The sequence below is a fragment of the Malania oleifera genome, chromosome 13, assembly GCF_029873635.1.
Source record: "Malania oleifera isolate guangnan ecotype guangnan chromosome 13, ASM2987363v1, whole genome shotgun sequence".
Classification (NCBI taxonomy): domain Eukaryota; kingdom Viridiplantae; phylum Streptophyta; class Magnoliopsida; order Santalales; family Ximeniaceae; genus Malania; species Malania oleifera.
Window position 1 is genome coordinate 7960426 of NC_080429.1, and position 26220 is coordinate 7986645.

Here is a 26220-nt window from a genome sequence, read left to right on the forward strand (position 1 = left end):
ACTGCCTACGGTGTTCGTACAAATCCTTGTATTCACATGCCATAGTTTAATCAGCTTAACCTCGGAATAATTACTATCCTAATATCCCTAGGCTTACAGGCTCCCGTTAACCAATTAAATTCTAAAGAAAATACGGGTATGATCCACTTTCCATATTTAAATTTAATTTTTAACATATTTAAAAACACCAATATGATCAAATCCCCGTAATTTAATCTAATTCTAAAATATTTCTAGAAATCTAATTTAATCAAATCCCAGCAATTGAACTTAATTCCAAAATATTCCCCAAAAATTCTATTTAATCAAATCTCTGCAGTTTAACTTAATCACAAGAATATTTCCAAATATAATAGAATCCAATCCCACAGTTTAATTTAATCTCAGGAATATCTCCAAAAATCTAATATAATCAAATACTACAATCTAAGCGGTTGAATTTTTAAAATAACAAACATAATTTGTACTCCTCACCTTAGTCTTGGAGTTGTATCTAGGATCCTCAAATCAAAAATCTGCTCCAATTAACTTGTTCAAAATCGAAGCCAAGACCTCATGGTAGTGTCTGATCGTCGATTCATCTTAATTTCGTAGTAGAAATTGAAGAGAGAGAATGAGTGTAATGACCCGAATAATAATGATATTTAAATAATAAAGAGGGAGAGAAATGAAAGCATTCGTTGACGACTTTACACTTTGGGATGCAATGACTCGAGAAAATTTATCAGGTCCTTGTCGACGAACATAGGGGATTCGTCAACGAGGGTACAAGAGGGTCTCATCGACGAGAAGATACTGAGAGGCTGCTTTCTAAACTCTGAATTCGTCGACGAAGGTCAATGTATAAATAGTGTTAAACTCATATTTTAAGCCAAAATTTCAGCAAAAACTTTACTTTCTCTCTCCTCTTTGGTTTCTCTCCCTTCTCTTATCGATTCCGGCCCTGTTAGTCGCTAGATCGACGATCTGAGGCCACCATGATGCTTTTGGAGAAGTTCTCTTCAAGTTTACCACAGCGGATCATCGGTGGGACAGAGTTGGACTTCATCTCAGATTCATGGTAAGGTCTTTTAAGCAAAATTTGGCTTACGAGCAGTTGTAGGAAACATAGTAGACGTAGAAATAATGATATTTTGTTATGAAATATATGATTTTCAGGGTGTTAAGTGGAGAACCCTACGGGTGTAAGACCCGTCACAGTAGAGGATTTTAGCAAGAGTCGGGTAAGAGAAATATGCTATGTTAGGCAGTTTTCGAATGATTTTCAGTATGAAATATATATTTTTACCAAGTTATTATTCACAGCAGAACTTTATACAATTTATCAATTATGAATAATATGTTTTAAAATACTATGTGGCTTGAGAATATAGATATAGTACAAAAACATGCTTTTACAGTATTTTTCAGAGTTATGTTTTACAGAATATATAGACAGTGGATATGTTTTATAACAATTACAGAATACCATGATTATACAGTTTACGGTACCATGACATACATATTTACAGTTAATTTCAGAAACACAGTTGATATAAATACAGTTTACTACAGTGTCATGGTTGATACATTTATTACAAAATCATGGTAAAATAGATAGTTGTATATGGAGATGTTTTATATAGTATCAGACCCTTATGGACCCTTACAGATACAGTTTATAGAGCACGGTACTGTTGCTATATATAGAATAGAGTGCAACCACCTATTTAGATAATATGTGGTAGATAGGTCGATTGTGGCCACGTGTGGATAGACTCCCCATCAGATATGGGTTGAGGAGGGCTGATCAGACTAACGGAGTATAGTGGTTTATTCTGGTCGGCCAGCCAGGATAGATCCCACCTACGGGCCATACAACCCTATCATAAGGGGTTAAATCATGACATATAATTATCCATCTAGGGAAGTTTTTAATTATTATTATGTATGTACAGTTTCACAAAAATAGGGAATTTACGTACATATATTAAAAGTATTATTAGAAACCTAAAATACAGATATGTTAAGTAACATGGAAAAGGTGGTGGTTTATGTTATTTGTACTGTATTTACAGATTTAATTATACATGATTATATAGAAACAAATTTTCATAGTATTGTAACTCATTTGCCACACACTAGCAATAACATATTTCGTCTTACTGAGTGTCGTCTCATCCCATTAAATTAATATTTTTCAGGTGATCTAACCAGGCGAGCAAATCAGACTCGTAAATAGGGGGGCTTCAGTACCGCCCTATTAGTAGAGTGAGTATTTTTGGGAGTATTTCTGCATAGCCCTAGCTTAGTTGAGAGTATTTTGAGAAACAATCATATATGTATAGTTTGGGAACACTGTAGCTCTCTGGTATTGTACATACTTATATATGGTGGTGGTTATGTGATTTTAACTTCTTGCTGCTTAGGTGGATGGTTAGTTTTATATATGAAAATATCAGATCAATGGAATTTCATAATAATTATTATTATAGAGAAGAAAAAAAAAAAACCCTAGTTAATAAATAGCAGGTTGTTACAATGGGGGCGTGAAGAGATAGAGAGAGAGTGTGTGGTGAGGCCTTTACGTGATTTCTCATATTGTACAATTTTGTAAGGATGCTTACTAAAGAAGATTCCTAATGCTTGAACAACCATATAACTAATATATATATATATGACCCTCATATTATATAATTTAATTAATTTTTTTTTGAATTACTTTTACACACATATTATTTTTGGGTTCGTTACAAAACCCCTATACGTACCATTCATCATGATAAAAAATCATGAAGTTTTAACACATTCTGCTATTAAGTTACACACATGACTAGGGAAACCAAAACCCTCCAAGACCCAAATAAAAAATTCTCACTCAACCCTATCATAAGTCTTTACCATATCCACTTTTAATACTGCATTTTTCCCTTTAATCTTTTTGTTGATTGAGTGAACAATTTCCTACGCCATAATTATATTTTCAAAAGTACTTCTACTTAGGAGAAAAACCCTTTGTTCCATAGAGATAATTTTATTAAAGCAATGTGTCAATCGACTTATAATAATTTTTGAAAAAAATTGTATGCGGCAGAACACAGACTAATTGATCTGAACTTTTCAAAACTTCTTGGATCCTTCATCCTCCTTAGAGTTACTTGTCCCAATAACTAGGAATATATGCCTTTCAATTTCTACCAATTTTTTATTTTATTATTTTGTTATTTTTTGTTGTCTTTTCACATTTGACTTTTGCATGTGGAGGAAAAACTTCCTACAAAAATAAGATATTATTATATATACATATATAATCTAAGGATCCACTTGATAAACAAGAAGAAATAATTAGTTTAATACCGTGATTAAGTACTTATAATAATTACAATAATAAATATTTAGCATGTAGAGCGTGCAGTAAAATCATATATTCTCGTGGTATTATCTAATCATGAAGTACCTAATTCATAATAGTTGATGCAAAAAATTGTTGTATTGCATCTAACATGAAATGGAAAAGAATTGGTATTCTAATAGTGAAATTTTGGAATAATTATTTTTTATCTATTTTTTAATATAGAATTAAAATTTTTATTTTATTTCACAATTTCTTGTGTAAAGTGTCAAATTTGTCTATTAAAAAAAAAGTATTCCATTCAAAAGAATAAAAAACCAAATGCAAACTTTTAAATTTTTCTTCCTCTTTTGGGCTTTAACTCCTCTCTAACAAAAAAGAAAAAAAAACTAAGAAAATAAATTTAAATTCAATTAAAAAATATACAAAAAAAACTATAAAATTAATTAATTACATAATGTATATTTGCATGTTTAATAATTAGTCTCTTACTATAGCAGTTTGGACCCAATCCTCACAAAAATTGTTCTGAAATGTTTTCTTTATTCCCTCTTGCTTTAAAAGGATAAAATCATTTTACTTTTTTAAAGCGATAATTATTTTTAAAATTTAATTAAAATAATTTACATTTCTTTGTGACATTTACAATCCAATTTAGCATGACATATTCCACTTTAATCTATAAAAAACGTCTCATAAATTTAATTATAATTGCAGTACCATGTGATCAAGCACTTACCAAGGTGGAGAGTTTGTTGACGCGGGCGACGGCGATGATGGTGGCGACGGAGTCCAAAACATAAGCACAATTTGGAGTTCGGACAACGTTGACCGCCGCAGTCCCTCACCCCACCCACCCCTGTTCTTCATCTTCTCAACTCAGCCTTCAGGGATTCATGAGACCAACGTCATCACATGGCGGGCGGATCTCATAAGAAGAAACCCACCAAGCGATCGTCGAGTTTCAAGCCTCAGCCCTCCATGGCTTCTACTTCCTCACTTTTCACAAGACCATCTCCGCTCGCTTTCGTTCTTCTACTCCTCTTTCTCGTCGCTGTTCTGTGCTTATCCTGGAAGAGTGACCCCTCTTTCGCGGTTCATGCTTCCGCCGAACTCCAATCCGTCGAAGTAGTTAACGTGTTTCCCCACGACAGGAAGGCCTTCACTCAGGTGAGGTGACATTTCTTCGCCCATCTTGAAACTTGTGTCAAATGTTGGTGTTTCTGGCTCATCTTTTGATTTGATTATCTGGGTTTTCTGTGATTCTCTCCTCATCAGGTGAATTTGTATCAAATGTGGGTGTTCTTGGCTGATTTTTTTTATTATTTAATTGTATGGGTTTTTTTTGTGAAAGATTTTTATTTTTTTGGATAAATTTTTGATGACTTGTGCCTGCGTAATTGCACAGGCATGAAACTGATGCTATTATTGATTGTTAAAGTCACAAAAAAAATAAAATAAAAATAATGGAGCGATGTCAGATTGTGGAATTGGAGCTGACAGGGGCATGAATTGATTTTTTAACTGGTCTTATGATTTGATTAAGTAATTTGTTTTTTTGTTTCTTTTTACAAAATTGATTACTTGGGAGAGCCCGAGCATTGCACTGGCATTAAGTTGATGTCTTTTCTGACTGTTAATTTTTTTGTTAAAAAGTCTCTCACTATTCATTGAGAACAGGCCTGTAGGCTCAGAGACAGATGTTGAAATATTTTATAAAATATATGATTTTAAGGTTTTTCAAAGTGTTCCTTTGGTGAATTTTCTATAGCATTCCTGAGGAGTATTTAATGTTACGTGGGTTTGTCTCACACTGAAAAAGTGGTGGCGTGACCAAGTGGTGCAACCAGGAGACCGGGTGCGACTTGGTCTGTGGTACCATTGACTGAACATATTCCCGAGAGTCTCAACCAGGGTGCGACTAGGCTCGACTAGGCGCTCAACCAGGTCAAATTTGCTTCGCGATATGAACAAGTGCAACTTTTCGGAAAAGACATGATTTTGTCTATATAAAGATAGAGTTAACTCCATGAAAAATACAGAAAATTCATCATTCTCTCCTTCTCTTTCGTACAAAAAATTCCTCAAATTATATCTTTTTCAAATCTGGATTCTATTATCTGCAGAAATAGAATTCAAGAAAATTTGTTCAGATTACTCTAAAGCTGTTTGTGATTAGTTTTCGTTTGTGTATAACGCAAACTGATATCAAATCATAATCTGAGTTTCATTGTATCCTGGAAACGTATTTGTTGACTCAATACACACCAGTCTGGTGGGGGAAAATAACGTTTTAAGGAAAACGACATTGTAACGTGTCTTGAAGCAATTTTCTATTTTGCATCATTTCCTCATCTTATTCCTACAATCTTAAAACGTTATTTTTTTGTGAAATGGTTGGTTCTTCAACCTTGAGGGAATTCTCTGTGGATTTTGTCAAACTTGAACGATTTGATGGAAGCAGTTTCAGGCGCTGAAAGAAAAAGATGCACTTTCTTCTTGCGCGTCTCAAAGTGGTGTATGTTCTAATCACCCCCAAACCTGTTGTGAATGAGAATGAAACTTTGGCTGAAGGATGTGCAAGACTAAAATGGGAACAAGATGATTATATTTGCAAAGGCCACATTTGCAATTCAATGTCAGACAATCTACTCGATCTCTATCAGAATATGGCTACTACAAAAGAGGTATGGGATGTGCTTGAAGCTAAGTATCTCACAAATGATGCAACTCGTAAGAAATTTCTAATTGGAAAAATTTTCAATTATACCATGGTTGATAATAGGTCTATTGTAGAGCAGTTTCATAAAATTATGCATATTCTTAACCAGTTTAATCAGCATAATATGAAAATGGATGAATGCATTTCTGTTTCATCTATTATCGATAAGTTACCTCCATCCTGGAAAGATGTTAGAAAATCTTTGAAGCATAGGAAGGATGATATGTCTCTTGAACAATTGGGCCAACATTTTGAAGTTGAGGAAGTGTTCAGGAAGAATAAAAAAGGTGCAAAAGAGCTTACTTCCAAAGTACATATGATGGAAGAAGGAGACAGTTTTAAACAACCCCAACATCCCAAGAAATGGAATTTGAAGAGGAAGTACAATTCTGACAAGAATCAAAATAAGAAAAAGAAAGGTTCATGCTTCCATTGTGGAAAACCTGGACACTACAAAAGTGAATGTCGTCTTCTCAAGAAAAAGCAAGATGAAACAAACTCTAACAAGTTTGTGGCAATGATTTCTGAAGTCAATGCTGTTGAAGATGATTGTGCATGGTTGATTGACTTAGGTGCAGCAAGACATGTTTGCAAAGACAAGAGTTCATTCTCAAAGTATGTACCGGTGAAAGATGACAATGTTCTCTACATGGGAAATTTGTCCACTGCTGTAGTCAAAGGCAAAGGAGATTTCACTATTGAATTTACTTCTAGAAAAAGTTTGACTCTTGCTGATGTATGCTATGTACCAGAAATTAGGAAGAATTTAGTTTCTGGAAGCCTACGTAACAAGTTTTGCTTTAAATTAGTGTTTGAATCTAATAAATTTGTACTCTCCAAGGGTGGAGTCTTTGTGAGAAAAGGCTATATATATGAGGGTATGTTTAAGCTTAATATCAATAAAGTGATTTTGTTTATATTGTTGATTCACTTTCTTTATGGCATAATCGGTTAGGACATATTAATACTACAAAATTGCATGATATGGTTAATATGGAATTAATTCCTAGATATGTAAATGACATGGATGATAAGTGCAGTGTATGTATTAAAACCAAAACAACTAGAAAACCTTTTCCTAACAAAACTGCTAGAATTTCTTCTTTACTTCAATTAGTGCATAGTGACGTATGTGATTTGCATGGTACACCTACCATAGGAGGCAAAAAATATTTTGTAACATTTATAGATGATTTTTCTAGATTCTGTTATGTTTATCTTATGCATACTAAAGATGAAGTAGTTGATAAATTTAAGGTTTATAAGGCAGAAGTTGAAAAACAATGTGACACTAAGATAAAATGTCTTAGATTGGATAGAGGAGGTGAATATCACCACCCTGCCTATCGTGAATTGATAGGTGTCATGAAAATTCTGCAGCGTATACTCCACAACAAAATGGAGTGGCAGAAAGGAAAAACTGAACATTGGTTGAAATGGTCAATGTCATGATGTCAAATTCAGGACTAAGTCGTGGTTATTGGGGTGAATCTTTACTAACTGCTTGTCATATATTAACAGAGTTCTTTTTAAGAGGACTAAGACTTCTCAAAATGAGTTATGGAAGAAAAGAAAGCCTAAATTAAAATATTTTAAGATTTGGGGCTGTGAGCAATTGTAAGGCTTCCTGAATCTAAGATGAGGAAATTAGGTTAGCGAGGAATAGAATGTGTATTCCTTGGCTATGCTGAACATAGCAAAGCTTATAGATTCTTGGTAATTGAACCAAATGATTCTATAGGAGTTAATTTAGTAATAGAATCCAGAGATGCAGAATTCTTTGAAAATAAGTTCACTTCCATACAAAAGGTTAGTGATCAAAATAAATCAGTGGAGACTTTGAAACCACTTTGTACTAGTGGTGAACCTTCAGGACCTAATGAACCTAGGAGGAGTAAGAGGAGGAGAACAACAAAGTCTCTTGGACCAGACTTCATAATCTACCTAGTAGAAGGTACAAGAGAATCACACTCTAGATAAAATATAATTTAACCAAGTGTGGAATCAGATCCTCTTACTTATGAAGAGGCAATGAAGTCTCAAGATTCTGCATTTTGGAAAGAAGCTATAAATGATGAAATGGATTCTATCATGGGTAATAAAACCTGGAAATTGGCTGAGTTACCTCCTGATTCAAAACCAATAGGTTGTAAATGGATCTTCAAAAAGAAAATGAAGGTAGATGGAACAATTGACAAGTTCAAAGCAAGGTTAGTAGCTAAAGGCTTTACAAAAAAGGAAGGCATAGACTACTTTGTTATTTATGCTCGAGTTGCTAGGATTGCAACTGTAAGATTCTTGCTTGCCTTAGCTTCCATCTACAAGTTCGAAATCCATCAAATGGATGTAAAAACTGCATTCTTGAATGGAGAATTGGGTGAAGAAATTTACATGGAACAACTTGAAGGCTTTATTATGCCTGGAAATGAATCTAAAATATGTAAATTTGTTAAGTCTCTATATGGATTTAGACAAGCCCCCAAAACAGTGGCATGAAAAATTTGACCAAGTTATTCTTTCTAATGGCTTTAGAATACATGAATTTGATAAATGTGTGTATAGTAAGTTCAATAGAAATGAAGGTGTAATTATTTGCTTATATGTTGATGATATGTTAATTTTTGGTACTGATATTGAAAGTGCTAAGAAATTGTTGTCATCTAATTTTGATATGGAAGATATGGGTTATGCAGATGTGATTCTGGGTATTAGAATAATTAGAAACAATGATAAATTGATTCTTACCCAATCACACTATATTTAAAAGATACTGAAAAAGTTTAATCACAATGATTGCAAACCTGTTAGCACACCTTTTGATGCAAATTTGAAATTATATCCTAACACAGGTAGAGCAGTAAATCAGTTAGAATATGCTAGAGTTATTGGTTGCTTGATGTATGCTATGACTTCTACTAGACCTGATATTTGCTTTGTTGTAGGTGAACTTAGTAGATATACTAGTAATCCTAGTGATATTCATTGGCATGCTATATATAGAGTGTTAAAGTATTTGAAAAATACTATGGATTATGACATACATTATGAAGGATACCTACTGTTTTAGAAGGATTCACAGATGCCAATTAGATTACTGATCGTAATGATCATACATCAACCAGTGGGTGGATATTCACCCTTGGTGGAGGAGCTATCTCTTGGGGTTCAAAGAAGCAAAGCCTTATAAAAGATTCCACTATGGCATCAAAATTTATGGCTTTAGCTTCTTGTAGCAAAGAGGCAGAATAGCTTAGGAATTTGCTATTAGAAATTCCAATTTGGCCAAAGCCTATGCCATCTATATCTTTGCATTGTGACAGTGAGGCAACTTTGTCACGGGCATATAGTAATATATATAATGGTAAATCCAGACATATTGGCCATTGACATAGCTATGTGAGGCAGTTAATTACTAATGGTGTAATAACCATAGATTTTGTGTGATCAAGCCAAAATTTGGCTGATCCATTAACAAAAGGACTTGTAAGAGACATGGTTTGGAAAACATCAAAGGGGATGAGACTTAAATGCATAACCCATAGTCACCAATAATGGAAACTCGACTCAACACTTGAAAATTTCAAGCTCTTGAGTTCAATGAGCAAAGTACAAAGAATGAAATTGAAACCTTCTTTCTTCTCCCAGGGAAGTTAGCCCTAGCCTCGTTCGGCCTTGCTTCTACTTACGATCAAAAGCCTTGCCACGAGTGAGATGGATGTGATTGGTAGAAGGAAAGGTGAGAACTAAAAGCCGAACATAGAAACTATTGTATGAGTTGGATATATAGTGACTGAAAGCACTAAAATGTATATGTGTCACACAACCCATCCCAAGGAAAATAGTGCTTTGTACCTGTAATGTGAAAATGTGAAGGTTGAGCTTAAGCTCTTAATGGGTTTGTAACAGGTTTTGTGAGGTTCTTTAATTACAGGGGTATTTTTGATAAACCTACCTATATGAGTGTTGGAAGTGGTGCCACTTCCTATGAGAAATGGATTTATCTCTAGAGCACTTATCAAACTGGGATATAGACGCAAGGTCAATCCACACATCGGCTTTTGGTAACACCCAAAGATTTGATAATTTGTGTTTGATATGTATCTAGTTAATCAAAAGAGAATTGCTAGTTCAAAGTTTGTCTACTATGTAATCTGATTAACTTTTATATGTATTCACTAAGTGAAGGTTCAAGTTCTACAAACACCTTCATTTATGCATAAATTATCTCTTATATGAATAAATTGTTTTTCATCTATATTTTGAAAATGGTGGGGGAATGTTGAAATATTTTCTAAAATATATGATTTTATGGGTTTTCAAAGTGTTCCTTTGATGAATTTTCTAAAGCACTCATGATGAGTATGTAATGTTATGTGGGTTTGTCCCACATTGAAAAAGTGGTGGTGCGACTAGGAGACCAGGTGTGATTTGGTCGACGGTACCATCGATTGAACATGAAGTCCCGAGAGTCTCAACCAGGGGCTCGACTAGGGCGCGACTAGGCACTCGACTAGGCTCGACCAGGGCGCAACCAGGCTCGACCAGGTTGACGCCAGGTGCGACTAGGTCGAATTTGCTTCGCGATATGAACATATGCAACCTTTCGAAAAAGGCATAATTTTGTTTATATAAAGATAGAGTTAACTCCATGAAAAATACAGAAAATTCATCATTCTTTCCTTCTCTTTCTTACAAAAAACTTCCTCAAATTATATCTTTTTCAAATCTGGATTCTATTATCTGCAGAAATAGAATTCTAGAAAATTTGTTCAGATTACTCTATGGGTGTTTGTGATCAATTTTCGTTTGTGTATAATGCAAACTGATATCAGATCGTAATCTAGGCTTCATTGTATCCTAGAAATGTATTTGGTGACTCAATACACACCAATCTAGTGGGGGCAAATAACGTTTTAAGGAAAACGACATTGTAATGTGCTTTGAAGCAATTTCTTTTCTGTAGCATTTCCTCTTCTTATTCCTACAATCTTAAAACGTTAAGATTGATATGTCTCTTGAACAATTGGGCCAATATTTCAAAGTTGAGGAAGTGTTCATGCAGAACCAAAATGGTGCAGAAGAGCATACTTCCAAAGTGCATATGATGGAAGAAGGAGGCAATTCTAACAACCCCAACATCCTAAGAAAGGGAATTTGAAGAGGAGGTACAATTCTGACAAGAATCAAAATAAGAAAAAGAAAGGTTCATGCTTCCATTGTGGAAAACCTGGACACTACAAAAGTGAATGTCGTCTTCTCAAGAAAAAGCAAGATGAAACAAACTCTAACAAGTTTGTGGCAATGATTTCCGAAGTCAATGTTGTTAAAGTTGACTGTGCATGGTGGATTGACTCAGGTGCAACAAGACATGTTTGCAAAGACAAGAGTTCATTCTCAAAGTATGAACTGGTGAAAGATGGCAATGTTTTCTACATGGGAAATTCGTCCACTTCTGTAGTCAAAGGCAAAGGAGATTTCACTATTGAATTTACTTTTTGGAAAAAGTTTGACTCTTACTGATGTATACCATGTACCAAAAATGAGGAAGAATCTAGTTTCCGGAAGCCTATGTAACAAGTTTGGCTTTAAGTTAGTGTTTGAATCTGATAAATTTGTACTCTCCAAGGGTGGAGTCTTTGTGGGAAAAGGCTATATGTAGGAGGGTATGTTTAAGCTTAATATCAATAAAGTGGATATTTTTGTTTATATTGTTGATTCACTTTCTTTATGGTATAATCGGTTAGGACATATTAATACTTCAAAATTGCATGATATGGCTAATATGGAATTAATTCCTAGATATGTAAATGACATGGATGATAAGTGCAGTGTATGTATTAAAACCAAAATAACTAGAAAACCTTTTTCTAACAAAACTACTAGAATTTCTTCTTTACTTCAATTAGTGCATAGTGATTTTTCTAGATTTTGTTATGTTTATCTTATGCATACTAAAGATGAAGTAGTTGATAAATTTAAGTTTTATAAAGCAGAAGTTGAAAACCAATGTGACACTAAGATAAAGTGTCTTTAGATCGGATAGAGGAGGTGAATATCACTTCCTCGCTTATTGTGAATCAATAGGTGTGATACATGAAACTTCTGTAGCATATACTCCACAACAAAATGGAGTGGCAAAAAGGAAAAACTGAACATTGGTTGAAATGGTCAATGTCATGATGTGAAATTCAGGACTAAGTAATGGTTATTGGGGTGAAGCCTTACTAACTGCCTGTCATATATTAAACATAGTTCCTTTTAAGAGGACTAAGACTTCTCCATATGAGTTATGGAAGAAAAGAAAGCCTAATTTAAAATATCTTAAGATTTGGGGCTGTAGAGCAATTGTAAGGCTTCCTGAACCTAAGATAAGGAAATTAGGTGAGCGAGGAATAGAATGTGTATTCCTTGGCTATGCTGAACATAGCAAAGCTTATAGATTCTTGGTAATTGAACCAAATGATTCTATACGAGTTAATTTAGTAATAGAATCCAGAGATGCAGAATTCTTTGAAAATAAGTTCACTTCCATACAAAAGGTTAGTGATCAAAATAAATCAGTGGAAACTTTGAAACCACTTTGTACTAGTGGTGAACCTTCTGAACCTAGTGAACCGAGGAGGAGTAAAAGGAGAAGAACAACAAAGTCTTTTTGACCAGACTTCATAATCTACCTAGTAGAAGGTACTAGAGAATCAAACTCTAGGCAAACTATAATTTCACCAAGTGTGGAATTAGATCCTCTTACTTATGAAGAGGCAATGAAGTCTCAAGATTCTGCATTTTGGAAAGAAGCAATAAATGATGAAATGCATTCTATCATGGGTAATAAAACTTGGAAATTGGTTGATTTACCTCCTGGTTAAAAACAAATAGGTTGTAAATGGATCTTCAAAAAGAAAATGAAGGTAGATGGAACAATTGACAAATTCAAAGCAAGGTTAGTAGTTAAAGGCTTTACACAAACGAAAGGCATAGACTACTTTGATACTTATGCTCGAGTTGCTAGGATTGCAACTATAAGAGTCTTGCTTGCCTTAGCTTCCATCTACAAGTTCGAAATCGATCAAATGGATGTAAAAACTGCATTCTTGAATGGAGAATTGGATGAAGAAATTTACATGGAACAATTTGAAGGCTTGATTATGCCTAGAAAGGAATCTAAAGTATGTAAATTTGTTAAGTCTCTTTATGGACTTAAACAAGCCCCAAAATAGTGGCATGAAAAATTTGACCAAGTTATTCTTTCTAATGACTTTAGAATACATGAATCTGATAAATGTGTATTTAGTAAGTTCAATAGAAATGAAGGTGTAATTATTTGCTTATATGTTGATGATATGTTAATTTTTGGTACTGATATTGAAAGTATTGAAAGTGCTAAGAAACTGTTGTCATCTAATTTTGATATGAAAGATATGGGTAATGCATATGTGATTCTGGGTATTAGAATTATTAGAAACAATGATAAATTGATTCTTACCCAATCACACTATATTTAAAAGATATTGAAAAAGTTTAATTATTATGAGTGCAAACCTGTTAGCACACCTTTTGATGCAAATTTGAAATTATATCCTAACACTGGTAGAGCAGTAAATCAGTTAGAATATGCTAGAGTTATTGGTTGCTTGATGTATGCTATGACTTCTACTAGATTTGATATTGCATTTGCTACAGGTAAACTTAGTAGATATACTAGTAATCCTAGTGATATTCATTGACATACTATATATAGAGTCTTAGGGTATTTGAAAAATACTATGGATTATGGTATACATTATGAAGGATATCCTACTGTTTTAGAAGGATTCACAGATGCCAGTTGGATCACTGATCATAATGATCATACATTGGGGTTCAAAGAAGCAAAGCCTTATAACAGATTCCACTATGGCATCAAAATTTGTTGCTTTAGCTTCTTGTAGCAAAGAGACCGAATGGCTTAGGAATTTGCTATTAGAAATTCCAATTTGGCCAAAGCCTATGCCACCTATATCTTTGCATTTTGATACTGAGGCAACTTTGTCATGGGCATATAGTAATATATATAATGGTAAATGTTGGGCTTTTGTGGAGCCTAGTTGTGTTTTAATTTGGATGACGACCCGACCTCTATCTAATTAGAGATTTCTATCCTAAGGCTTAGTCCATGGAGCGAAGGCTTGGGCCGTAAGCGGCAAAAGCTGTACTTGTGGGGGTCCAGGGGCAACGTCCCCGGGAAAATTTTGGAGCCCATTCGGAACGGAACCCTAGGCGCAACATATAAAAATGATTGCTTTCAGGTGATTAGGGTTGGCGTGGTTGTACTTGCAAGAGAGCGAGAGGGAGAGCATTGTATCGCCGCACTCTTTGTGTTTTTCTTCTTGATAATATTGAAATCTTTGCAACTCCGTGGACGTAGGCAAAATTGCCGAACCACGTAAATATTGTCTTGTGCGTGTGATTGATTTTTCTTTGGCGTTATTTTTCTTCTATTTTGTTTCTCACAGGTTTCGGGAATTTGTTCTTTATTCCCAACAGTAAATCCGTCGGTGGTGATCCTGTCAGAGTTTGAGTGATTCTAGGATGACCTAGACTTCTGCATTGGAAGGGTAGTCTCTCAAGCTTCATAGACCTATAATTTGGAAGGGGTTAAGGATTTCATCTCTGTAGATTAATCTTGCCAAGGCTGTCAAATTAGTTCCGTTCCATCAAAAGCATCGTTCCAAGTGGAATGTGATAACAGAAGGTGGTTATCCAGGAGTGAGGTGTGTGGATGGGGTAGGATGATGGATGAAGGGTAGAGGGCAAGGTAATGAAGTTCTTGAGGCTGAATCTTGCTTCCTTAATAATGGAGGAAGGGTCCCAATCTTTATTTTTGAAAATTAATTTGTTCATTTCCTTCAAAATGCACTAGCATATTGTGGCGAACTAGGAGATGATATCAAGTTTGTCAGAAAATGGCTGGCAACTAAGTTGGATTGTCATGAAATCTTGTTGTAATGAGGCTGTTGATGAAAAAAGTATAGATTGAAGGGGAGAAAGGAGCCAGATTTTCTGAACGAGTGGGCAATGAAGAAGGGTGTTAGAAATTGTTTCTAAAATAGATGAGCAAAGGGGCAAAGATTTGAGTTTGCTCTCTTAAGGTGCTAGAGGTTGTCCTTGGTTGGAAGGTTGTTTTTGGTAGTTTTCCGTTGGAGCAACTTAATTCTGGGCAAATCCTGGATTTTAGAGATAGTTGTAAAGGTTTGATCGCCCCCGCCGCGGGGGGGGGGGGGGGGGGCGGGGGGGAAGGCTGTTGGGGTCTTTGATCATAGCCAATGTAGAAGGCCTTTTTGACTGTGAAATAGGCTGTTTTTACAGTGGAAAGACCATCTTTGGTAAGCTTCCAAAGTGGTTTGTCCTCTTGAAGGGAGGTGAGAATTTGAATGTTGAAAATGGTAGAAGCTATATGTTGGGGAATGATGTGAGTGATGATATTGTTGCACCAGGATTTTTGAGTTGGGTTCTATGAGATTGTTTATTTTTAGCTTCAATGAAGGAGGAAGGGGCGATCTAGGATCCATGGATCATCCCAAAATGGATATAGAAGATCCATTGCCAATAAGGTAAGTAAATTCATTCCTAAACCAATGCAAGTTGTAGATACTTTTCACTTTGGAAGCATAAAAGGGGCATAAAGGAGACGATATATTTGAATTGGGAAAGTATATTATTTATAGAGTATGGTCCAGAGGAAGTTGGGGGAAGTGATGAATCTCCAAATTTGCTTTGCTAGAGCCTAGAAGTGATCTATTGAAAAGGTGGTGTTCTTAAAATCCAAGTCCCTTGGAAGAAATTCTATCACAAAGTATTCCCCTATAGCTAAAATGAGCTGAGTTGGTTCCATATTTTCTCTTAACCATTGTTTTAAAAGGCTCGATTGAGGCTTGCCTCAAGGCAGAGCATGCCTAAAATACCTTGAGGCTCAATCAAAATACCAAATTCCAAAAAGGCTAACGCATTACATTTTGAGGCTTATGCATTGTTACAAAAGACACACTTTTTGTGCCTTTTTAGTTGAGGTTTACGCATTTTGGGTATGTGATTTTCAAGTTAGAATTGGTTAGAAAATTTTAGCTACATGTTTGTATAAAAGGAATGTCATTATATGAATTGATTTCTAAAACTTTGAACCTCAACCTTTCCAAAATCATTGAGAGTTGTGTCTCAGGTCATGAAAACAGTTTGAACTTTGGAATATATAACTATCTCTTGTCATGATTTTGTCATGTATCCAAGTTAGCATTTTTTGAATGGCCAACAAGTAGTTTGCAAAGTATATCTATTTTTTCTTTTTTACATTATCTAATTTTTTTTTTTATTTTTTTTAAAATATATAATTTATTTATATATTTTTATCTTAAAAACAATTTCTCAAAAGGCCTACGCCTCGCTTCTTAAGGGTTAAAACATCTCACCCTACGCCCTCGCCTTTTAAAACATTGCTCTTAACTCACTAGAAGTCTCTTAATTCTTTTAATAAGGGATTTACATGTTTTGATGAGGATGGCTCTTCGAGCTTTCTGTGTTAGGCCTCAAGGTTTTGAGTAATTTTATCGTCCAAGTGTTGGTAACTCACTCTGAAATGAGCAGCGCAAAGGCTATCCCAAGTATAGGAGTTATGTTGTGTAATAATTAGCCCAAAAGGCCAGATCGTCTCCTCAGGGAATGCAGCTCGATTTCAAACTTGCGTAAAACAAAAAGAAGAAAATGAGAAAGCAATTTGATTGAACATAGTTCAGATTCAATTTCTTGGGATTTTTGAGAGTTCGGGACAAAATTAAAACAAGTGAAACCTAAACTAAAAACATAACATGCTTAAACAGGAAAATAATTACCATGCAATTAAACAAATCATCCAACTACACCAACCTAGTTTAATCCATTCAATGACTCATTCAACTATTCAAACAAACAATGACGAAATTAGACAAGAAAAATGACTGACTCTTTAAGCATCCAAATAATAGACTAAGGAAAAGGATTGCATTAATCTCATAAGCATTCAACAATTAGATGCCCTTAAACAAGGGCCTAAACAAAAATAAACTACACCTAAACAAAGTCCTAATTAAACAAAAATAAACTCAACGTAAATAAAGTCTTAAACAAGGTCTTAAGCAAAAGTAAACTAACTTAAACAAAGTCTTAAACTTAACTAAATACTTAAATAAATTAAATCCACATTAAAATTGTGCTCATATGAAAATTAAACCAACAATAATAAGTTCATTAAATATTAAAATGACATTGAAATTTAAACAAGCTAATTAATTAAAGAGACAAAAGAACAAGAGAGAGTGAGAGAGAACTAAAACAAAAGTTAGTCTAATAGAAAGGTTCTTCAACAATAAGATAAACTAAACGCTCTAATTAGCTTAAACAAACATGTAATTTCAACATTAACTTTAAATAAAGCAAAGTAAACTCAACAATAAAATACTCAAACAAGATTTAATTCCAACAATGTCTTTAAATAAAAAAAAACAAATTGACTTTAATAATAAAAATAACCCAACAAATCTTTAAAATTCCAACAATGACTTTAAATAAAAAAAACAAACTGAACTTAATAATAAAAATAACCCAAACAAATATTTAAATTCAAACAAAGAGAGAGAGAGAGAGAGAGAGAGAGAGAGAGAGTGGCTCCTCTGTGCGCACAGCATCCCCCAGCTGCTCTCTGCCTCCTCTGTGCAGCGCTCCCCCCCCCTCCCCAAGAAAAGAACACCCTAAAACCCTCAAAAGCAACCCCCTAAAACCCTAGCCTACCCTTTTACAATTAATGCCCTCAAAAGCTCTCAATCCCTTTTGTTTAGCTCCAGTGCATGGTAGAGACCCCCTCAATGCTCACGGCCCAACATCCCTTGTTTCTTCACGCATGGGCCTTACGTGCATGGCCTATGCACGCACTCAATTGCACACGGCCCGGCCTCTCATTTAATGCGTGCATGTGCTCCACGACCTCCTAAAGCTCCAGCGCCTAGCCCAATTCATTCCATGCAGCAGCCCTGTGCGTGCATGGCACGATGTCATGAGCTAAGTTTGTTCAGGGCATTATGCTTGCCTGTGACCCCTTATCTCGTGTGCTTGGGATGAGTTTCCATCATATAAATACTAGTGTAGGGTTATTTTCCGCTAGTAATGTCTTTGTATGCCAAATAAGGCAGTATGACTCCTCGGTCACTTTGATGTTTCCTAGTGTCAGGATGATAATTACATAAAAACCTCTTTAGGGGGAGCGTGAGTGTTCATCAGTCATTGTAAAACTCACTAGCATTTGTCAATGTGTTTAGCCTACTTGCCTCCCTCGCTAAACACACCATGTCAACGGAGGTGTTGTTAATGAATTACGTTTGCTTCAATATTTATTGCTTGCTTGCCACGACTTTCATGAATTGATTACTGTTTCCGCTGCTATCTGAATGAATGTTAATAAAAGTGCTTTGTGGATGAATGTTGGTAAACGATAGGCTGACTAGTTAAGCAAAAGTGCTTTCGCTAGTGCCGCACGGACCTCACAAGGATGTGAAAATAGTTGGACCGTGACATTTGGTATCAGAGCCAAGTCGGTGACACTTGGTTAAAGTCCAAGGTTGAGTTGTTACGTGAATTCGATTGCCTTCCTTGTTGGATTTGGAAAGCTTTGGTAAGTGAACATGGCACCAAACAATGCTGAGAGGAACAGCGTGCTGGAAGCACAGGTTGAGGCAACAACTAACACTATGGCCGCGGAGGTGGCCCAGATGAGAGAACTTGTTAATGAAGTGATGGGATCACAAAAACATCAAGCAGGTTTGATAGGCGGCATGTCAGAGGACTTTCGCTATGCAGTTGAAACTTTGCAGTCGCGGATGGCTGATTTGGATGCAAAGGTGAATTTGATGGTTCTTGCTATAGGGAACTCCAACACTCCGGGAGTTAGCAAGACCAAGGTACTAGAACCCAGGACGTATGGGGGTGCCTGAGATGCCAAGGAGTTAGAGAACTTCTTGTTTGATGTGGAGCAGTACTTTCGCGTTGTGAGGATGACCTCAGAACAGGCAAAGGTGGATACTGCTGCGACCATGTACTTGGTGATGCCAAACTGTGGTGGCGTACCAAGTACAGAGAAATTGAAAATGGAAGCTGTGTAATTGATAATTGGGCAGACTTGAAGAGAGAGCTCAAGGCCCAATTCTTTCCTGAAAATGTTGAGTATAATGCAAGGAGAAAACTGAGAGATCTCAAGCATACGGGGTTGATCAGGGAATATGTGACACAATTTTCTACTTTAACATTGGATATTCAGGATATGTCGGAGAATGATAAGTTGTTCTATTTTCTAGAGGGGATGAAACCGTGGGCAAGAACTGAACTTTATAGGCAAAGAGTTCCAGACTTGTCAACTGCACAAGTGGTTGCAGAATGCTTGACTGACTACGCTGGTGATGATATCGCTTCGTCCAAACGGTTTGGCGGAGAGGGAAACAGTGGAAAGTCTTTCAAGAATGGCAAACCCAAGAATGGGGGAGCCGACTCCAAATCATCAACCTTAAAGGAAGCTTCGTTGTCTCAAGGGTTCAACACACCCAATGGAAAGGGGAAGAGTAAAATTTCGTGTTACTTGTGTGGTGGATCTCACAAAGTGAGTATCAACACAAGAGATTACTCAATGCCTTACAAGCTTCTACTTCGGGAAAAGGGGTGGAAAGCGAGGAGGAAGAGGATGATGCCCCGAGGGTGGGTTCAGTGCGGCTGGTGAGCGCATTGGAAAAGCAGGCAAAAGCACCGAAAGTTACACGAGTAAAAGGGTTAATGTTTGTGGACTTGAGGATAAATGGGAAGAGTACTCGCGCTATGGTGGATACGGGGGCTACTTATAATTTTGTTTCGCAGTTGGAAGCATGGAGACTCAACTTATCCATAGAGAAGGATACAGGACGCATGAAAGCAGTTAACTCTATAGCCCAGCCTACTCTGGGAGTAGCCAAGCAAGTGGCTGTAAAGCTTGGACAGTGGGAAGGTCATGCGAATTTCACAGCGGTGCCATTGGATGACTTTTTGGTCATTCTAGGAATGGAGTTCCTAAGGGGGATGAGGGCAGTGTTGATGCCTTCGGCTGGTTCCCTGTGTCTGATGGGAGATCACTCGTGCATGGTGCAAGTCGTTGCAACGAAAGGAGATGACGGGAAGTCCCTTTCAATCATACAACTCAATGAGGGATTGGGTCAGGGTGAGTAGACACGTCTAGCCACAGTGGTGGTAGACAAAGAAGTAGGCTAAGAGCTGGAGCCTACAACCATCCAAGCGGTGTTGGATGAGGATAAGGAGTTGTTGCCGGATAAGCTGCCTCACAATTTGCCTTCACGACGGACTGTGGAGCATGAGATCAAGTTGTTATCATGAGTGAAACCACCTGCTAAAGGGCCATGTCGGATTGCGCCTCGAGAGATAGTAGAGTTGGGGGAACAGCTTGATGAATGGGAAGCGGGATGTGTTCGCCCTTCCAAAACACCATTGGGAGCGTTGGTGTTGTTTCAGAGGAAACATGAAGAGCATCTACGGAAGGTGTTCAATAGGTTGAGGGGAAACAGTTTGGATGTGAAGAAGGGGAATTTCTCTTTCGCTCAGTGGAACAACAAATTCCTTGGTCATGTGGTTGAACAAGGTCATATCCGGAGGGGTATGGAGAAGGTAAGGATGATTCAAGAACGGAAGCCATGATAGTGAAGGAGTTGCGTTCCTTTCTTGGCCTAACTAGATATTGTAGGAAATTCGTTAAGGGGTATTTGCGGAGAATGACTCCAATGATAGGACTACTGGGGAGGTATTATTGGCCACACACGCGGGATGATGTGGTTGATTATACCAAAACTTGTCTCACTTGCCAATAAGACAAGGGGGAGCGGAAGAAATATGACACTTTCATGGCCGCACCAAAGTACTCTTCGGCAGAGGAGACGACACAATTGTTCCTTGTAACTATTGTGAAACATTGGGGTGTTCCCCAAGTTATTATTTGTGACTGAGATTTAATGTTCACTGACAACTTCTTGATAGAGTTTTTCAGGATATTCAGGTCACATCTTGACATCTCTTTGAGTTATCACCGACAGATAGACGGACAGATGCAGAGATTCAGAGAGCTGCTAGGTGAGTACTTGTGCCATTGTGTCAATGACAACCAAAAGAATGACGTGCAACTACTTGATGTGGCTCCATTCTATGGCAACGCCCAAAGGTGCTCAATAACCAACAAGAGCCCTTTTGAGCTTGTTACAGGCCAACTGCCACTGTTACCTCACACAATGGGCGAGCCATATAGACGAAAGAGTCCTAGGGTGTGCATCTTCACCAGAGAATGGAGACTGAATGCAGAGTTTACCCGAGGCTATCTGGAGGAAGCTTCTAAGCAGATGAAGAAGTGGGCAGATCAGGGGAGAAAACCGCAGTTTCATGTCAGCTGCCTCAAGTCGTTCAACGCCAACACCAATGACTTGAGCAGAAGTTAGTCAAACAGAGCAGAGTTGAAGACAATGCAACCTGACAGACATGAATTTGAAGAGATCCTTGCAGATAGAAAGTTCATATCCTCAAGGAAGAAGCGACAGAAGTTCCTAGTGAAGTGGAAGTGCCTTGATGACAAAGAAATCAATTGGATTTTTGCGGAAGATTTGAAGCCGTTCGTGGACAAAGTTGAAGTGTACCTACCGCCAAAGTCTACGAGGACGTCGACCGCATAAGCGAGGGAGAATGTCACGAGCTAAGCTTGTTCAGGACATTATGCTTGCTTGTGACCGCTTATCTCGTGTCCTTGGGATGGGTTTCCATCGTGTAAATACTAGTGTAGGGTTATTTTCCGCTAGTAGTGTCTTTGTATGCCAAATAAGGCAGTATGACTCCTCGGTCACTTTGATGTTTCCTAGTGCCGGGATGATAATTACATAAAAACCTCTTTAGGAGGAGGGTGAGTGTTCATCAGTCATTGTAAAACTCACTAGCATTTATCAACGTGTTTAGCCTACTTGCCTCTCTCACTAAACACACCATGTCAAAGGAGGTGTTGTTAATGAATTATGTTTTCTTCAATGTTTACTGCTTGCTTGCTACGACTTTCATGAATTGATTATTGTTTCCGCTGCTATCTGAATGAATGTTAATGAAAGTGCTTCGTGGATGAATGTTGGTAAACGATAGGTTGGCTAGTTAAGCAAGAGTGCTTTAGCTAGCGCTGCACGGCCCTTCACAAGGGTGTGAAAATAGTCGGACCATGACACACGGCCACGTGCATGCATGGGCTTCCTTTACAGCTCCAGCGCACCTTTGTGTATTTGCACACAGCCCACGACCCTTTAACAACTCACGGCCTCTCCTTGTTTGCATGGGCTTCCTTCAAAGTTCCAATACACGGCTTAGGATGCTGTCTTTAATCATGGCTCTCTTTCTTCATTTTGCATGGCCCGGTCTCCTTATCATTGCATGCATGGCCCGAGACATTAAATGCATGGCCTCTCCAATATTCTGAAAATTATCCTGCGATAATTAAACATGAATATTCATAAATCTATGGAAAAAATAGGATAATTATCTTAATGTTATCGAATGAGCTCAATGATTAAAATACTGGACATAATTACGTATTTAATTAAAATGGTAACACTTAATTAATGCATTCAAATACTTAATTACGCAACTTTGACGCGTAATCAGTTGGAATGCACATCGTCTTCTGTCTGGGATAATATTCTTGATTCCCAAGTATTTTCCAATATCTCCAATGTCCTCCTTGCTAAAATCCTGCCAAAGGTTCTAGGCATATTGGGGCTGAATTGGCAGGAGGATTGTTGAAATTAATTGTGGACTGAGAGATCCTGTGACTAGAATTATGATTTCTGTGATTTTCGAGAAACTATCAAAGTCAGCTCTGCAGAAAAGGATACAGTTGCCTGCAAAAAAATTGATTGATTTTCAGGGTTGTTCCTCCTTATTTTGATGCATGTGAGTGTAGAGTTCAACGTGGCTTTTCGTAGGCATGCTGAGAGAGCTTCCATACAGATAACGAAGATGAGGGGGGAGAGTGGGTCCCTTTGTATTCCTCTTCCAAGGGTGAATTCTTCTGTAGGGACACCATTGATAAGAATGTAGAATTGACTGTTGAGATGCCCTGGAGGATAATGTTGACCAATTTGGTAGGAAAATCCAGAGATTCAAGGTTTTGGATGGCTGACATTCCAGGCTATCAAATGTTTTGCTTTTGTCTAATTTAATGGCCCCATTTGAATTTGCCTTTCTTGGCACTCTGGCTGTTTGAGATGGTTTCCCCCAACATGAGGCTGAGCCTACTTGCAAGGGTTTTGGGGGCAATCTTGTAGATTACGTTACAGAGGCTATTAGAAATTGTTTAAGGGTTCACATATTTAGGAATCAATGCAATCAGAGTTGTTGAGATCTTTTAAGCATGAATCTGTTGTTAAGAAAATGTAGGATTGCATTAGTAATTTCATTCCCAATGATATGCCAGAATCTGTGGCAGAAGATGCCTGGGATCTGGTGCTGGGGCTTTGATTCCTCCTATTTGGGGAACAGCAATATTGGTTTCTTCTCTGGTGAAATCTTGGAGGAGGATGATCTTTTGTTGATCTTGGTGTTTGATGTTTATGTGGCTGATGTGACTCAAGATTGTACCTGGCTCACTGGATTCATACTGTGACTTCTTCCTGGTTAGGGATCCAAGAGTCCTTGCTGTCGCTTACTCTTGAAGTATTTTTTCCCCTTCTTTCCTTTACAATAGCATGGAAATATTTGGATTGTTTATCACCCCAAATTGTCCTGTATTTTTTTTTGCTTTTTGGGCTCACTTTAGTTCTTCCAGCTTATAGAGTTCTTCAACTTCAACCCAAATGTTGTCCTCCACCTCTTGATTGCGTGTATGGTTGGATTGAAGGGATTTGAGATTTTATTTGCAGTCTCTGATTTTGTTGGGTATTTCCCAAACTGATTTTTACTCCAGCAACTAAGGGTATTGGTCATCAATCTAAGATTGCTCCATACCTGGCCAAAATTCTTACTGGTCCAGGACTTTGACAATTTGCCCCAAGTTGTTGTTGAGAGGCCAGTATTGCTCAAATTTAAAAGTGGATTTCTTTTTTAATTTTAGTCTTTCTTTTCTATGCTTCTAAGAAGGACAGGGCAATGATCTGAAGCAATTACAGGGAGGGTTAGGACCTCAGCCCTGTTGAAGTATGTTGGCCATTGATTGTTGGCAAAAGCTCTATCAATCCTCTGTTTTACCAGATTTCCGTGTTTCCTCCTATTTGATCATGTGTATTTTGAACCTGGGAATCCGAAGTTCTTAGGCAGTTTTGGTCAACAAAGTTTTCAAAAGCTTTTATTCCTCGACTTCCTGCTGATTTTAGGCTTCATTTGTCTTCAAATGAGAGAATTTGGTTAAAATATCCAATTAAACAGTTTGAGCTGTTAAATCTTTTAATTTCAGAAGACATGAGCCCCCAAAGTCTGGGTTTTTATTTCAAGTTTTGGTTCACCATAGACAAGGCACAAGAGCTGACCGAAAAGATCTTATTTGTTGCATTTGAGAGATGGGTTGCCATAGGACTGCTAGGCCTCTCGCCTCCACTCTAGGATGAACAATAGAATATTTTGAAAGGTTTAAGGACTTCCCGAACCCCCCGTTTGGTTGCAGAATGAAATTAAAGTAGGAAAGGAATTGAGGGAGGAATGGAATCAAGGCTGGAATGGAATTGCTTTTGAAATGCAATTACTGCGTTTGGTTAGTAACATGGAATGACGATAGGAATCTAGTTTCAAATTTTTTCCAACATTTGGTATTCTTCAATTGATTCTGTAATGGAATGAAAAATAGTAATTGTTTATTAAAAATCCCTAATACATAATATTTAATTTTGTGTTATTTTTTATTTTATAATAGTGATTTTTATTAGTTTTAATATTATTTTTTATTGTTGTTATTATTGTTATTGTAATTATTATTACTTGTTATTGTTTTTATAATAATAATAAACAATTAGTATTATTATTATTTGTTGTTCTTTTTATTTTATTTTATTTTTTTATTATTTTCATAATAGTGATTGTTGCTAGTGTAATTGTTATTTTTATTGTCGTCATTTCTATTTTTTATTATTTTTATAATAATTATTATCCTTAAAATAATAATTGTTATTATTTTTTGCCTTTATTTATTATTATTGCTCTTGTTGTTATTATTATTTACAATAATAAATTTTATTTTCATTGTAGTTATTATTAGGTGTCATTATTTTTTATTATTTTTATAATAATTATTATCCTTAAAATTACAATAATTATTATTTTTTTGACCTTTTTATTATTAATATTGTTCTTGTTGTTATTATTATTTTTAATTATGATTTTAATAGTAAAAAATTATTATTATTATTATTGTAATTATTATTAGTCGTTATTTTTTTTTATAATAATAACAACAATTATTATTATTATTATTATTATTATTATTATTTGTTGTTTTTGTTTGATTATTATTATTTTTTATTATTTTCATAATAGCGATTATTATTATTATTATTATTATTATTATTTTACTATTTTTATAATAATTATTATCCTCAAAATCATAATTGTTATTATTTTTGCCTTATTTATTTATTATTATTGCTCTTGTTGTTATTATTTTACAATAATAAATATTATTTTATTATAGTTATTAATTTTATTATTTTTGTAATAATTATCCTTTAAATAATAATTATCATTTTGGCCTTTTTATTATATAAAATAATAAATATTATTTATTATAATTGCAATTATCATTAGTTGTTATTATTTTTATTCTAATAGTAGTAATAACTAGTATTACTAGCCTTTGTTGTTGTTTTTAGAATTTTTTTTATTATAAAATAAATTCGATTCCATGGAATGAAAATCGATTCTAGTCTATGTGGACTGGAATCGTGATTCCTTCATTCGCAGGAATCATATTCCAACTGGAATTCAATGCTGTCCTTGATTTTGCAAACCAACGCATGCATACAATTCCATTCCTGAGGTTTGATTCCTTTCTAGGCATGATTATGCAAACCAATTTTGGGGGGGGGGGGGGGGGGGGTTTGTAAATGTAGGATTTTACCCTCATGAGCAA

General features: G+C 36.1%; 1 protein-coding gene across 1 annotated transcript in view; it reads left to right on the forward strand.

Moving 5' to 3' along the window:
- The first annotated feature begins 4007 nt into the window (after window positions 1–4007).
- LOC131146889 (glutaminyl-peptide cyclotransferase) overlaps window positions 4008–26220 on the forward strand; it is a 44240-nt gene continuing 22027 nt past the window's right edge. Inside the window, exon 1 of the mRNA XM_058096724.1 lies at window positions 4008–4501. Coding sequence (XP_057952707.1) covers window positions 4247–4501 — 255 coding nt within the window. The 5' untranslated portion in view covers window positions 4008–4246. The remainder of the gene's footprint in view (window positions 4502–26220) is intronic.